The sequence below is a fragment of the Ceratosolen solmsi genome, unplaced genomic scaffold, assembly GCF_000503995.2.
Source record: "Ceratosolen solmsi marchali unplaced genomic scaffold, CerSol_1.0 scaffold7, whole genome shotgun sequence".
Classification (NCBI taxonomy): Eukaryota; Metazoa; Arthropoda; class Insecta; order Hymenoptera; family Agaonidae; genus Ceratosolen; species Ceratosolen solmsi.
Window position 1 is genome coordinate 2,320,702 of NW_011948413.1, and position 16,479 is coordinate 2,337,180.

General features: G+C 30.8%; 1 protein-coding gene across 1 annotated transcript; it reads left to right on the plus strand.

Moving 5' to 3' along the window:
• Positions 1–6,893: 6,893 nt before the first annotated feature.
• Positions 6,894–14,413, plus strand: LOC105367619 (cilia- and flagella-associated protein 43-like). Its single transcript, XM_011506387.1, has 10 exons — positions 6,894–7,101; positions 7,506–7,816; positions 8,224–8,894; positions 9,002–9,237; positions 9,295–10,434; positions 10,612–10,991; positions 11,480–11,815; positions 12,031–12,549; positions 13,016–13,570; positions 14,063–14,413. Exons 1-10 carry the CDS (start codon positions 6,894–6,896, stop codon positions 14,411–14,413), a joined length of 4,707 nt encoding a protein of 1,568 aa, XP_011504689.1.
• Positions 14,414–16,479: the final 2,066 nt, after the last annotated feature.

Below are 16,479 nucleotides of genomic sequence, written 5' to 3' on the forward strand. Positions count from 1 at the left end.
CATACTATGATTTTGTGGTACGCACGCATCGACGATTTTAGTCTCCGGCAAGTTCCCAGCTTTTCTTACTTGTTTTCTTTAAGCGGGGTAAAGGAGAACATGGAATGCGCTATCTTTTCTGACCAATGTCATGTGAAACTGGAGGTATTATTAATCGCATTAAAACACTAGTGGTTACTCACCTAATCATAAGAACGAGTTAAAACAACGTTTCATTATAAAAACGAAAATCGATGATTTTTTTGTATTATTGTTCTGAGTAAGTTGTAACAAAAGAAGTTGAATTATTAGCTCGAAGCTAAATAGACTTTATTATCCAGAAGGTAAAAACACTTTAAGAGGTGATTTTTAAATTATTACATACATTTACAGAGCTGGAAAACAATCATGGTAATTGGAAAAGAAATACTAGAATACTATGGTAACACGTTCATAAATGTGAGCGTCCGCACGTTTTCACGAATGTTTCGTTTTACTATATTTTTCCCTCCTCCTCTCCCTCTTTATTTCAGTCTGTCCTTCTCTGCGTTTCAAAATCATGACTGAGTTTGGAATAAACCAGCTATTCGAATTTAAAGACGTGCAACGTATTATTATTTTTTATGGACGCTTACGCGCACAGCGCGGCGACGAGAAGAGACAGAATCGCAAATTACTGCTGATATAGGTATGCGCACCTATGACGGCAGTGTGGGTTCTGGGTTTGGGGTAGGAGAGAGAAGGAGACAACGGTAGTAGTCCGAATGGAGAAAGTTGCCTATGCGTATGGTAATTTGACGCTTAGCATTGCAAGTGGCTTTGTGTCCGAGCGCAATAGTCGTGATGGCGTCGCGTCTATAATCTCATGGACCACGCGAAATATAAGTACAGCTGTCGAGCGTCCTTTGCTTGATCGGTGCGAAATCTCTTTTTGAGCATTACGAGCTTGCTTTCCTCGCTGTTTAGTGGATGGCCCTTGCGCTATTCACTAAATAAAAATCGGTGACGTTGTGCGAGATTCGAGCGGATATTAAAAAACATGAATAACAAGTATAAGAAAGCAGGGCAGTAATGTGCATCCTTTTTTAAAATTTCCAGCTTTAACAACTTAGATTCTTAATGAAATCTTGGGTTATGAAATACATGCTGAAAGCGTACTTGAAAGGCACGTTTCTGGAAAAAGAATGTTTGATTAATTTATTGGTAATTTTTACAGCGTGCCTTCTCGTTAATAAATGCATTTAATTATCTAAGACAAAATTTCTGAAGTGAGGCAGGATGTGTATACATAAGAGAAATACCGCGAGAACGGCTTTACTTCAAGTATGGAGCTACTTCTAAACTGTAAAATGCAAAGTCTATTGCAAATAAGCAATTAGAACTATGAAAAGTACATAACTCATTATGCAGAGTAATAACAGAACGCTATTGCTCTTCCCGTATTTCTTTTCTTAAAAGCTAATGAAAAAATAAATGATCATCATGTCTCGCTAATGGCTACAATGATTTTATCCAATTTGTTTTTCTTTATGAAGAATTATGATTTTACCTTTATCTTTAACAATTAATTACCTTTTTTAATTAAATCTTTATGTTAAATGTAAAATTTATTACATAGAGTAACTAAAATGGTTGGTATTATTGTTAACGTTTTATTCTAAAAAGATACATTTTAAGAACATTTTCACCTAGGATCTGATATATTTTTTAAGATAAAAAATTCAAGTTTTTTAAATTAAGTTACTACAATACTACTTGAATCTTTTTTTTTTACATATTACTTGAGAATAATATATACAAAATATTCAATACCCTAAATATTGAAAGTAAATCTTTAATTCATGTCATGCCCATATTAAACGAATTAAATATTTTTAAAAAGTTGAAAAAATTATTTAGTTTGAGTAACTAGTTTTTCATAATATATTACAAAGATACATAAATAAGAACAAATTTCTAATTAAGTATTTTATAAACGTAGATTGTATAATACACTTAATATACCTATACATAATTAAAATTTATAATATACTTTTTATAATTAGCTAGGAAATAATAATGATTGCTCTAATATATATTGAAGATACTTGAAGAAAATCCATTGATAGTTGTTGATTCGAATTTGTAGATGCCCAATTACAGGTTTATAAATACATATTTTGAGTCAGAGCATTATTTAATATAAATAGAATAAATTATCAAGACTGTCAAAATAAATTTTCTGATGTTTTATGTCTAATAACACCCTATATAATTTTACGTGGAGCCTTCAAAAAAAAAAAAAATTGATAAGCTGTTGCTTCGTGATCATAGCGTATGATTGCTATAAAATCACAACATCCTTGCAGGTAATTTTAACATCGTAGCAATAAACATACAACAGTTGAGGTGTATAATGTGAGCTAATAAAACTCGAGAAGCAGGAAGGATGATGTTTGCGCTATGTTGACCCGATTGTTGGCTGATGGGAAACAACCATTCACGAGTCAAAATTTGTGACAGTTTGATAATTGAAGGTATATTTCTCGACATTTTTCATACAATGTTTCAAAAACTCTCATTCATACGCAGGTTGTACTAATTTCTTATTTGTTCTTCAATTATTTCATTCATAGATTAATACTTGTAAGTTTATCATCTAAGATTACACGACACCGCGAGATTACGATGATAATCTCTTATACTTTCGTTAGTTTCATTAGTTCAGTCATTTCATTCAAAGTCTTGTAACTTTAAGATAAATAAATAAGGCAGTTAATAAAGAACTTTAATAATTCTCGATTCATCACTGTAAACATTAATTCATTAATTTAGAGTTGATTTACAATTGGAAAAAGTGATACCTGTATCAATAAAAATGTTCTAGCCGAGGAAAGAAGTTTATTTATAAAAAATGTGTTCGAATTCTATGTAATATACTTTTCTTTTATAACGCTAAACAAGCGGGCGATCCCACTGCTTTTACAGAAAAATGTAAAAATTCCGTAAACAAAAAGCCGTGCAACGGAAACCGCCAATTAAAAACGAGCGAAAAAAGAAATCTTTATGTCGACCAAACAATTTCTCTGAGTGGCAGCTAAGTAAGGGGAATTACCATCTCATTCGAAGGTAAAGGTCGCCTTTCTTTCTCTCTCTCTATCTCTCTCTCTCTCTGTCCGTCTCTTTTTCTTGCTTTTCTTGCTCTCTTTTGCTCTCTTCGTCGGGACCATGGAGTTGCGTCTGCGCGTCAATTGCTCGGCCGTAGGTCCGTAGTACGCCTTTTTCTCCCTCTTGAGTTTCTTCTCGCGCACACCGTGATTACGGGCGACGAGGAACCCACATATATACAGCCAGCTACAGCAGCAGGAGGGGGGGGGGACGATGAAGAACAGGAGAATTCTAAGCTGCTGTCCGGTGCAGCAGCGTCCTGTGAGCAAAAACACGAGTCCGTACATAAGGTTCATAGGAAGGGGGGATTAGAGAGAAGGAAAGAGAGAGAGAGAGAGAGCGTGTGTGTGGGTTCAGGGGGATGGAGCAATTTAGCGAGACAACGAGGGTTGGGGGAGGTCAAGGGGAATTGTGGCCCAAGAGGTAAGTCAAGAATCGGTGGAAGAGAAGTAAAAGAGAGGTGGATAACAGATGAGGAGGGAATAGAGAAAGAGGGAGATAGTGAGAGAGAGAGAGAGACTGAGCGAAGGAGAGTGAAAGAGGGAGAAGAGCAGAGGTTACTTTTAATGTCTTGCGTCACGCAGCCCAAGGCATCGAAGTGAGCTGCCTCGCCTCGTCTCCTTACTAATTTGGCGCCAATTTCCAGGCAACCACCCAAGCAAAAGCTAACCGAACCATATACCTTTACTTCTTCTCGTGTACCCCACTTCCCCTTTGACTCCCTTTTTACCACTCTTTTCTCGCTCATTTATTCTCTCTATCTATTTATCTATCTACCTATCTATCGATCTATCTATCTATCTATCTATCTATCTATCTATCTATCTATCTATCTATCTATCTATCTATCTATCTATCTATCTATCTATCTATCTATCTATCTATCTATCTATCTATCTATCTATCTATCTATCTATCTATCTATCTATCTATCTATCTATCTATCTATCTATCTATCTATCTATCTATCTATCTATCTATCTATCTATCTATCTATCTATCTATCTATCTATCTATCTATCTATCTATCTATCTATCTATCTATCTATCTCTGATTAAATGCTACCCGCCATTGCCCGCGTCGCTGTTCCCACACTCGCGCGGCGCGTGCAACTACTCGCTGCGCTGCTCTCCTCGTTCCTTTTAATACCCTTTTACCTCTATCGGCTATTCCTCCTTCTGATAAAGCTTAGGTAGATGCGTGATACGCTCGAAGGAGCGACTGGAAATACGCGAGACGGCAGAGCGAGGTGGTGCAGCAGTGACGGTGGTAAAAGGGTGGATAGGGCGGGAGGGTCGGTGATGGGAATTTCAACGGGTTATGCGACGCTGGTTGCTGATGACCGAAGCGAGAGTTTCTCCTTGATTGTGTGATCTTTGGATGCAATCATGGAATACTTATCGGTCGTTTCTACGCTCATACCTTAAACTTCGTCTGTGCTTTCGATATTGTTTCACAGAATGTTTAGCTAGTTGCTTCTGATTGGCTATTTTAAAAAATTGGATTGTAGATTGTTGCTTAGTATTACTCGGTAGAATTAAAAAAAAAGTGTAAATAATCTTTATTGGAGTAAATACATTTTTTATTGGATTGTATACGATAAGAGACACGTTATTCAGTTAGGAGAACCGTTACAGTTACTAAGATGGAGAAATTAACAGAGATGTCATCTAGATTTAAAAAGGAAACGAAGATGCTTAAATTATGAATACGAAAATGATTTGAAATGAATTACGACATGCTTGAAAAAGAAAATTAGAGCGTCAATTAACGTTAATATGTATTAATTATATTCAGTTTAAAATTTGCATAATGCTGAATGAGCAAAAAGTTTTTTTTTTATTTTAATATTAATTTATTGAAATTTATTGGTACTTGTTAATATGAACGAGGTAGTTAATACGATAAGACAGTCAAGCACAGCGCGATTTTTATCAACAGGCTTTAGAATAATTAAATACTACAAAAAGGCAGGGTTATTTATTTTTTGAAAATATTAATAATTAATTAATTTATAAAACATTTCAATAGGATTTCTAAGACAAAATAAATACCATTGAATCGATCGATTTTTTCCAAAATATTAATTAATAACGAAATTGGTGAAAAATTTATTTTTAAAATGATTGTGTCTTATATTCTTATAGTACTATTTATATATAGACGGACATATTTCCAATAAATTATTAAATAATAATCGAGGGAACACCACTAAATAAATTCGTTTACTCATGATAAATTTGAACTTAAATTACACTGAATAAATAGGAAGTATACCGTAGACAAGTAGCCCAAGTTGGTAAAACCGTGTCTCACGCACGCATAAAAAAACTTACGAAACTATCATTAGCCATTTTTTCCCATCGATGCTTCCAGTTTCCAGTGAACTTCGCGCTCATTCCCCGCGTTTGAATTTCATTTCTCCATACCCGTTTTCGCTCTCATCGTTGTCCTCGTCGTCATTTTTCCGTCATTCCATTTTTTTTTCTCGTCCCCCGTTCGCCTGCTCGTGTTCTTCTCAAGCCCCTACTCCGGGACACGAACTTTACGTATGTCTGGGGATATCGCACTGGCATGCGTATAGCATATATGCACTCTGATACGCGCTATATCCTGGGAACTTTCCGCGAATCGCTCGATTTGTTGCACGTTTGCAATTTCGCGCACGATGAGCCGGTGCATAAGGATGATGGATACGCCTCACTGATAAATGATTGCCGGAAAGCAATGCACTGTACCCCCTTGTGCATCTATTCCTTTTGCTACTGTATGATTTTACGCCCTGTATACAGCGTTTCGATTGTGAATGTTTGATTCATTGCATACATGTGTCGGGACCTTATTGGTTCGTAATCTGCATTATAATATGAAAATGATAATTACTTTTTTCGATAAGGGAAGTATATAATCAGAATTCGTTGAAATGCATTATAAATTGAATTCGATATAAATAAAATGCTATTGCATTTCAAACTTGAAAATCATTTACTTTTATTTATGCAAATTATAAAAATTTGGCTATTAATAAAACTTTGTTGATGAATAATATTGCTCTTTAGCAGAAGCAGTTTTAATTTCATTTAAGCTATGAGTAGCCCAGTAATACAGATGTATGCACAACTTTACTTCACTATACTACTTATTATTTTTGTTTATTAGTATTCGATGAAGTTTATGAAAAATTATAAAATAATTAATAAAACAAAGTAGATAAATACTATTATGACAAAGAACATATTTTTAAAGTGAAAGAAAAAGTTTACCTAATTATAATTTAATAATAATCAAATAAAAACTTTATACAATTAATTCCACTTTTTCAAGATTAATGTGTATATAAATTTTTGTAATTTCAAATAAGTTGCAAGTCTTAGTTATTTTCATATTTATTTTACATCACTTTTAGATATAAGATTTTGATGAAATAATTTTAATTAAATAAAAAAAAAAATCATTTGTGACTGAAAAGTAAAAATTCTAATTCTTTGTGTAAGTAAACATTACGTAACAAAATTTATTGTAATAAAGCTTTATCAAAAGTATAAATTGTTTACGTTTGGATTGTTTATAAATGTTATACATAAAATAAAAATGCGTATCGCCAAAATCAGTAATCAGCAGCAGCAAACTTCGCAGTAGGATGGAAACGATGCTACATAACCCTACCATTCGGAACAGCCCAGTCTCTCATCGCTCTGTCCCTCTTTCGACTCCCTGCCGTTTAGTTGTGACTATTATTAAGTAATTTCATACCAATATATAATTAATGAGTACCGCAAAGGATAGCTGGCGTACGATATGGCTGCGTGGCGGTCGGATATCGGAAGTAGCTTGGATCAGCCAGGACGCCCTGGCTTGGTGTTCGGGCATCCATCTCGTCTTCTTCGACTTGCCCACGAAAAAATTGCTACTACCCAGGTTTTCTTACGATATCGGTGCTGCTGGCGCCTCCTGCCTGTCCGGGCATCCAAGGTAACATTATCACGGTCATTTTTACTTAAACAACTTCTATTACATCATCTTACAGTTCTTCTACTAATATATCAATACATAATTTAGCCATCAAGTACTATTATATATGGTTTCTCTATATTATATATTTTTGTTCCTGTTGATTAAAATTACGCTTTGATTTGTATAACTACGTAACCTAATGCTTCTTGTATTTTATATATGTATATATAATATTCTCCCGCGCGTGTGTGTCTATATTTATATTAAATTTAAAATTATAAAAAAAAAATTAATCAATTAGTAAAATTTTTAATTTTTTATAGTTATTTAATAACAATTATGCTAGCAGTATGCTTAAAAATTCGATAATACATAAGAATTCAAAAATTATAGAACAATGTCTTTTTTCATGAAAAATTTGGAAACGCTTTGACATACAGTCATAAAATATTTGCATTCGCCGAAAAACATTTGAAGCCACGGATATTTGTGTATACATATCCATCAATGATAAGACTATGCGAATGTGTCAAAGGTACAAATTATGCTTATTTAGCGACAGCGTTTGTTGGAGATTTTTTGGTCTCGCTCGGTTCCAGATCAGATTTCAAGTTAACTATTTGGTTGTGGAGAACTGGCGAAAAAATCATTAATGTTAATACATTTATATATGATGCAGAAAACTACAGTCAATCTTTAAAAATTAATTCATTACTGCCATCATTTATAGCTCAGGTACTGTAATAATTAACTATATAAATTTTATTGAATATTATTGTAATAACAAATTCAAATATTACACTAAAATTAGATATAAATAATGATATTTTTAATTTCATAAAGATTTAAACATTAAGTTAATAATAACAAAATTTGGAAATCGACCTATCGCATTTGTTTCATTTTAAATAAAATTTTGGTTATCTGTTAGTAGTAATTTATGCAATCTTTACACATATTTATTACATATCTATAACATATACAATCATTATTAAATTTTCTTCTAGTTTGGTAAAATATCTTCAAAACTGTTTACTTGGGAGATGATCTTTTGTGATAAAACAATAATCTTGAATAAACATAAAATTATTCTACCAATGCAAGCAATTATAAAAGATGTAGAATGGTGTCTTGATTCAAAGGATGTCCTAGCTATTGTTGATAATTGTGGATGTATTTATCTTAGTAATGCCATTGGTAGTGAAATCAAATGTATTGTATTATCAAAACACTGTAATATTAATTCTGAAATTGTAGCCACCAACATTTGTTGGTACTCGGATGGAATTATACTGTGTACAACAATTGGCCAAATGAACTATTATAAAAAAAATGCTAATTGGTCTGAAGTTTGGAGTATAAAATGCGTGACTTGTCCCTTGGTATTGACTTCTCATCCCATGAAGAACGATAGACTCTTCTTTATTACGATAAACGGTCATATAGTGCAAATAAACTGTTCAGAAAACGATTCAGTACCTCAACAAAATGTAATACATTTTCTTCGTGGAAAATATTTATTTGTTGATTTTTTAGAACCATTGGAAGAATATATTGTTGCAATCGATACTACCAAGGAATTTTCAGTTATTGAAATTAATAAAGGCATTGAAATCACTTCCATTAAATTAAATATTGAGGGAAATATTACAGTTATGTTACCAAATCCTAAATATCCGTTAGTAGCAATTTGTACCAGTAAAGGTGAAATAGTCTTTGTTAGTTGTTTGTATTATTATAATCCAAAAATTCTTGGAGAATATATATTACAAATGGAAATATTGGATTTAATGAAATTTTCAAGCTCTGGAAGGTTTGTTTAGAAATTGGTAAGAAGTATTTGTCTTATCGAATTTGGTTTAAATTTACATTTGTAGGGAATTTATATAGAAATACCTATAGATTTACATTATTTTTCAGATATTTGGTAGTTTGCCAGAAAACTAAAGGAATTTGTTATCTATTAATACTATCTAGTGCAAATTCTTTGCAAATACATGCTCGATTAGACACAAATATAAAAATACTTGATATCATGTTATTTGAAATAAAGAATAATTTGAAATTATATATACTTGAAGGACTATCCACTAATTCAATTAGTCATCAACTACTACTTTATGAACTTGATAGCTCTAGCAACACATTCAAAAAGAGTTCAATTATTTACAATTTTCCAAATTATTACAAAAAATTGTACAATATATCTAATGAATCTAATATGTTTGTGGGAACACCTTATGTTACAAAACAACTAAGATTTTTTACAATTAATGATATGAAAGAGATAATATGTTTCGATATTCAACCCAGTGGGCATAAGATTCGGCAAGCAAAGTTGTTTTACAATCGAAACTGGTTAATCACAAGTGCTTTAGATGGATTAATTATTATAAGAAAATCTAATCCAAAAATTAGTAAAAATAAACATATCATTATTCATCATAGACATGATATCAGTATTGCAAAGGCTACAATTAATTCTACTGGCGATTTATTAATCACACTTGGCGTTGATGGATCTATCATTGCTATGAAATGTATTCGATCGGACAATGTGCTTCCGGAAGATAATATATTCAAAAGTTTTTATGAGTTACTTTGCGTGAATTCTGAAGATCATAAAAATAATGTAATGATATATATGAATATGTTGAATAAGAAAGAGATTGAATTTTTATCTGAAAATTTACCTACTTATATTGATTCTGAAGAAGGAAATATGTCGTGGAATGAATGGAAACAGAAACAGAATAATCAAATAGAAGAAAAACAGTTTATGGCAGATAAAGGAATAGTACTAACTAAATTAAAAGATTTAAAGAGTAAAATCAACGATTTGATAAATAAAAACGAAGTTTCTTCGGAACTTGAAAAACTGCCAATGTCAGCATTCGCTTTAAATAAAACTTTTTATGAAAGATACATAAAATCAGCAAAAGATAAGCGCGAAGAAATAAGATGTGAAACTGAATTAAATTGTCTCGAAATGGAACGAGTTACTAATTGGATTTTAAACAAATTCTGGAAATCTCAAAGAATTTTGAGTCAATCAATTTTTAGTATATTTGATACAACAGAAATCTCAAATTATACTATTTCTATAGAACAATCTAAATTGCTAAATAATTTTGAACATGCTCAATTCACAAAAAATGTATTTAAAGAATTCATGAATGATCAAACAATTTATCCATGGGAAACTTACACAGCTTCTGAAATAAATTTAATATATAACAAACAATTAAGAGTTGAAAAAACTGATGAGATTAGCGTTCTGATAAGGGATAGCATTTTTGAATATGATGATGAGCCGGAAACAATCGAAGATTCTAACTATCAATTACTCGAAGGTAAAATTAATAAAAAAAATTATAAATAACAGGGTTTATTATTTTAATACTTATAATTAAAATATTAGCACTAAATCAATATTAATATACATTAAAAATTATATAATTAATTGTATTTCGATTCTCTGCGTATTATAAGAATTTTTTATATATTTTAAATATATATTTTTCTGATAGGTGTGTCAACTTATAACTTTCTTCAACAATCCACTTCCGCTTATTCGCAATTCAAAACTTATTCATTTAGTCAACTTCAAAGCAATTATATACACAATATCAATTATAGTGCAAAACTTCGTTTCTATTTCAATAAATTATTTGACGAAATGTACATTGTGAAGCAGCGGGAAATGAATTTAGTTAGCGAGCGTATCAACCGTATCCACCATATATGTTCTGAACTTCAGCTTATGTTCAATATAGTGTTTGATAATACAATTAAATGTCCGGAATGGAATATCAAAGAAAATCCAAAAACAATAATTGAAATTACAGAAAATGAAATGTCAGTAAAACCTTACATATCTCCATCTATACAAGAACTCTATAACAAACAAGTAAGATATATAAATTATAATTAACTATAAATAAAATATTTATTGATTATAAAAGCAAAGTACGATATAGGCTAAAAATTCATTTAATCAAAAGTGTAATTATTATCTGAACATTTAACAATGTATTTTAAATACCATATAATTAATATATTTATGTCCAATAATTTTCAGATTTATTTTTAGAAATTAAATTTGTTATTTTATTTATAAATTTACTTCTATTTATGTATATTTAAAGTATAGTAATAATAATATTGATTACTGCTATCATGATATATTGTCATATCATTCAACTGTAATTGATAGTATTATATTAATATAGATTTTATACCAAATGATATAATAAATCTATTATATCTATTAAATCAATTAAATTATATAAAGTGTATAAATATAATACACTATCAATCTCAATAAACCACTTTTCTTTAAATATATTACTATCCGGCTGAAGTAAATGATACAATATGCATATAATGTGCCCTTAGGCCATGGAACAAGAGAACGCAAGACTGGCAATGCTCGCGGACGATTTTCGTGAACGGGCCATACAGACGATGATGGACGGGATGCTGGAGATTCGTTGGGAGGATCTCATCAAGAATGATCCACCAAAGCCTATGTGCTTGGTACGCGGTAAAAGAGTGGAGGATTACACTGACGAAGATAATCTTATGATGAAGCGGTACGAACAGAGCATGAAGAATATCGAAATCGAACGAGAGAAGTACCGAAAACAACTACAGATTAATTATGTAAATATTCATAAGGATATTAACAAAGGGGTAGAGAAATTCAATTCAAGATTGGAAGAAACAAACTTGGTGCATAGTTTCACTCTTTTCCTTAATATTAAATAGATTAATTTCTTTTAATATGTGAATTAGACGTAAGAGATATTTTACGAATTTCGAAATTTTCATCTTCTGGATAATAAATGAAATATTATTACAATTAAGTTTCAAATAAAAATATAGATAATTCCTTAATTCTTCGCTTAATAAATAATTATATTGATTTTCATAAATTATACTTTTAGTTAAAAATGAAAATAGAATCAGCAATACAGCAACTTAATCTACATTATGTAAGAGGCTTGAAAAAGCACTTTAATTTCGTTAAAAGTTTACAAGAAAATGACAAAATAAAAAAGACAATGATAGAAACCTATCAATCAATTTCAAGAATATCGCATGAAATGAATATAATTGAAGCAGTCAATACTGAACTGTATAATAAATATGATACCTTAATAGCTAAGGATAAGTACATGGAAAAGAAATTCAAAAATGATTTTCCCACTCTTGGAAATAATGCTATTGCTACCATATTTGTACAATACAAAAAAAGACCACGAACTATTTTGAAAAGTGTATCTAATTTTGAAATACTTGACCTTGGAAAATCAATTGTTTCTATGAGACCTCTTTCCTATTTAACGCCAGAATGTTTAGAGTATTTTAAACAAGTTGCAATTCTGGATAATCGACCTAAAAATCTACCATCTTCTATCGATTCTACAGATTGGAAAAACGTTATTGCTCTCAGGCGGTTAAAGGTATTCTAATAAACTTATTTGCTAATTATTTCTCTATTATAATGAACTTATCTATGAAGTGTCGGCTATCTCCACGCAATTTATATTTTATTTTTAACGTATAATTAAATGAGTATCATTTAAGGCATTTCTAAGCATAATTTAAGGCACACAATATAAATTTAAGCAGATGTTAAGTCTGAACTTAAATTTTGCTCAATCTTAAATTCAACTATAATAAAATAAGATAATATAGTACAGAGAATTACAAAATTTAATTATTTCTTACTCTTTATATACGCGAGCACCTTAATCCAATATCTCGTGAAATTACAATACATTTGACACGGCATAATTTTGCTCGTATAAAACTCGAGCGTAAAAGCGCAACCCCCCCAAAAAAGAAGGCAAGACTAACGTATCGGAAACGATGGGTCCGACTAACATATGGCCTCTGTAATAATTAATCGTTATGTGCATTGCACAGATCGATCATGAACTCAAATTGTGCGCAATAGAGATCTGCTTGAAGAAGGCGGCCGAGGTTTTGAAGAAATATAACCAAAAAGTTAGCAACTTCAAGCTCGAGATTGAGTCGATGAAAGAGCAACAAAAGCAAATGCGTATGGAGCGTATCGAATGCGAGCTCAACACCGAGGTGCAGCTGGTTATTAAAATGGGTCAAGTAGAAACTACGGGGTTTTGCGGCGACATCACCGAAGACTTCACTGGGGTAATCGTCATTCCTCGAGTGGTTGTCGAGAGGATCAATGAAGCAATACTCGCTGCCGGCAAAGCCAAGCTAAGCACGATTAGACGAAATCTCAACTTCAAACACGTCATCGAAGAAGAACAGTGGAACTATGACTGCTTGAGGTCGAAAGTGAGGCATCTACAGGAGAATCTCTACTTCGTGAAGACTGCCCATATCACACGAGATATTCGGGATTTCCTTACGAGGCGCTCAAAAAAGTTAAATACAAGTAAGACGCCACAGAAACTGAAGAAGGAAATCGAAATGATGGCCAAGAATTATGAAAAGGTTTGCGTTTCCTTTACTTTATACGATTAATTTCATAAGGTTTACTATTTACATTCTTGTATTAGTAACTTCAGTCGTGTCGCATTCGAATTTAGGGAATTTATCTAATTTATTTTACAATATCATTAAATAAAATGGTTTCTGGAATTTCATCGGGATTTTTTTAAATACAAATTGCTGATTTAATTTCCATTCTAAAATTTCTTTTAAAATATTCTTTATAATATAAAAGATGAGCAATAAAATAAGACCAAAATATTACTTACATTTAAGTTGTATATTCCACATCTATCGTAGATTTAAATCGATAATTTTAACAAATATTAATTATATTTTTTAACAAATATTAATTATATTTTAACTTATTTCCGAATAAAAAAACAGGGCTTAATCATTTGAACGAAACGATAATTAAAGTCGTAATTAAATACAGAAACTTAAATGATAGTGAATAGTACATAATTTTTTTATAAATGACAAAAAAAAAAACAGATCGTGAAAGATTATGAAGAAAAGCTGAAAAATACTTCTGAGGAGGTGCTGCGGGTTCAAAAGAATAATGAAAAACTGGACGAAAAGATCACGAGGATGAATGTTCGAAGATGTGAAATGGAATTAAAAAGAGATATTGAGAGTGAGATGAGACATAAGGATTTTCGACAAAAGATCGTTCGACTGACTGCCCAACGATCGGCACTTGTCAAAAAGCTTTTGGAGAATTATGAAGAATTAATGGAGATTCGAAAGAGAAGGGAAATTCCAATTTGCACTGAACGTTTACCAATACGACAAATTCCTAAATTTTTAAATGACAAAAAGGATAACTCTTCTATTAATTCGTGAAATTAATATTCTATTTAATATGTATTGTATATTTTGTTTATTATATTTCATATTTATCCCACAAATTAAAAATAAAGGATTATACTACAATTAAGTCATACGAACATATTTTCAGATATATAACATTTATAATGATTGCAATAACTTTTTTTTAGTAATATTTTTTATAATTACTTAGTAATAATTTAGTTGTTTGTACTATTATAATAATATTGCAGGGTTTATTAAAATATTCTATTTTTATTTTAAATATCTACTATAGATATGTACCTAAATGTACTGTATATAATTATTTCTTTAAAACATTAGTGCATAAATTAGCTACTCAAGTTTCTTTATTATACTTGAATATCTTTGAAATTGCGTGCATTGAATATATGGTTCTATGTATGTACCTATATTCATACACAGGTAAGTATATGCATACATATATTATGTACGTTTAAATAGTTTAATGTACAATATTTCTCCGTTAAAAATATTTCAATATGCATATTACAACGTAATATTATAGATTACATAATATAATATAAATTAATTAATATATTTATAGCAAATACTTGATACATAAATCATTTTTGTTTAGAAGGGGGTTTTATAATTGAATAAAAGTAAATTTCTTACAAATTCATTTTATTTATATCATTAATTATATAAATCATGCGATTAGTAAGAAAGCACAATATATAATGGTATCTATTTAAAATTATTTAAATTTCATAAATGATGACATAAAAGTTATTTTTTAATTATATGGTATTAAGAAAATTTATGTAATATCGAATATCGTAAAATTATATTATAAAAGCTACAAAATAATATTTAACTGTTTTAGATGAATTAGTGAATATGGATAAAGTTTAAAACCCCATTGATGTATATTCATATATGCATAGATAATTCACAATTGGATTAGTATGTGGAAAGTCTAGTAGTGCCTTGTGTAGCTATATTATACGATTCTGCATAAAATAAAATATATATCATAAATTTGGTTGATTGGTACTATCAAAACAGCTACATCATCTGTTCATTCTTTTCATGTCACTTGGTTTAGTTCACATAAAAATTGTAGACGCATAGAGTGAAGGTGGTTGTCAATTTTAGAGATATAAATTTTTCCATTAGCGACTTTATGATTTTTATTAATGTCATATTTTCGAATTTTACAAATAAATATTATATTTATTAAATCACTTCATCCTTGGTTGGTTGAATTTTTGAAATATTGGAAAAGTGGGAATTTCTGAAATTTTTGAAATTACCCCACTATCATCTTATATATATATATATATATATATATATATATATATTTTTTTAGTAATTTATTTAACTGGATAAAATTTCATTAATATATCTATATATAGAGAGAATGAAAAATTTGTAACATAATTCGTAATTATATTTTTTATTACGCTATATGCTAATACATCACGTAAATTCACAATTCCTCTTAATAAATAAACGGAATGTTGTATTTGGTGTCGATCAAATAGAGATAGTCAGACGGCAATTGATATGACTTTATTACCTTCACTTATCGTGAAAAAGATATACCGATTTCACTTCACTCATAAGAATATTCTGGAAAAATGTACATTACACGAAGAAACTTGCAAAAAATGTTTTTATTCCCTAAAACAGGTGGCTTCCAAGTGCGAGGAGCGACGAAATCAAGTTTACAATTTCAATATATTCGACATACATGCGTCCATCCAACGATTTCACACGAGCGCATTCTATTTTATTCGCATGTTTCCATTCTCCCTAACGCAGCGTTAAAAAATATGTCGGCGCCCGGATTATAGTCGTTCATTCCAGCTGGTGAAAGCGTTGCTGTGGCACTCCAATCAATGCAAATCAAATCGAGAATCATGCATACGAACAAGAGAGAGAGAGAGAGAGAGAGAGAGAGAGAGAGAGAGAGAGAGAGATGAGAGGCTCTAGTCAAATCAACCGTGTAAAAGCTTCATGAATGTAAAAGACTAGTGAATGCTAACCATGTGAGAGGCAATCTCGTAATGCGTCTCCTTCGACCCTGGTGCGAATAAAAAATAATGCGAGCG

Excerpts from the sequence above, each read along its gene's own strand:
- LOC105367619 (XM_011506387.1), top strand. The coding sequence starts at position 6,894 with ATGAGTACCGCAAAGGATAGCTGGCGTACGATATGGCTGCGTGGCGGT. Across the intron at positions 7,817-8,223 it reads TGCCATCATTTATAGCTCAG|GATGTCCTAGCTATTGTTGA; the intron begins GTACTGTAATAA and ends CTTGATTCAAAG. Across the intron at positions 10,992-11,479 it reads AAGAACTCTATAACAAACAA|GCCATGGAACAAGAGAACGC; the intron begins GTAAGATATATA and ends ATGTGCCCTTAG.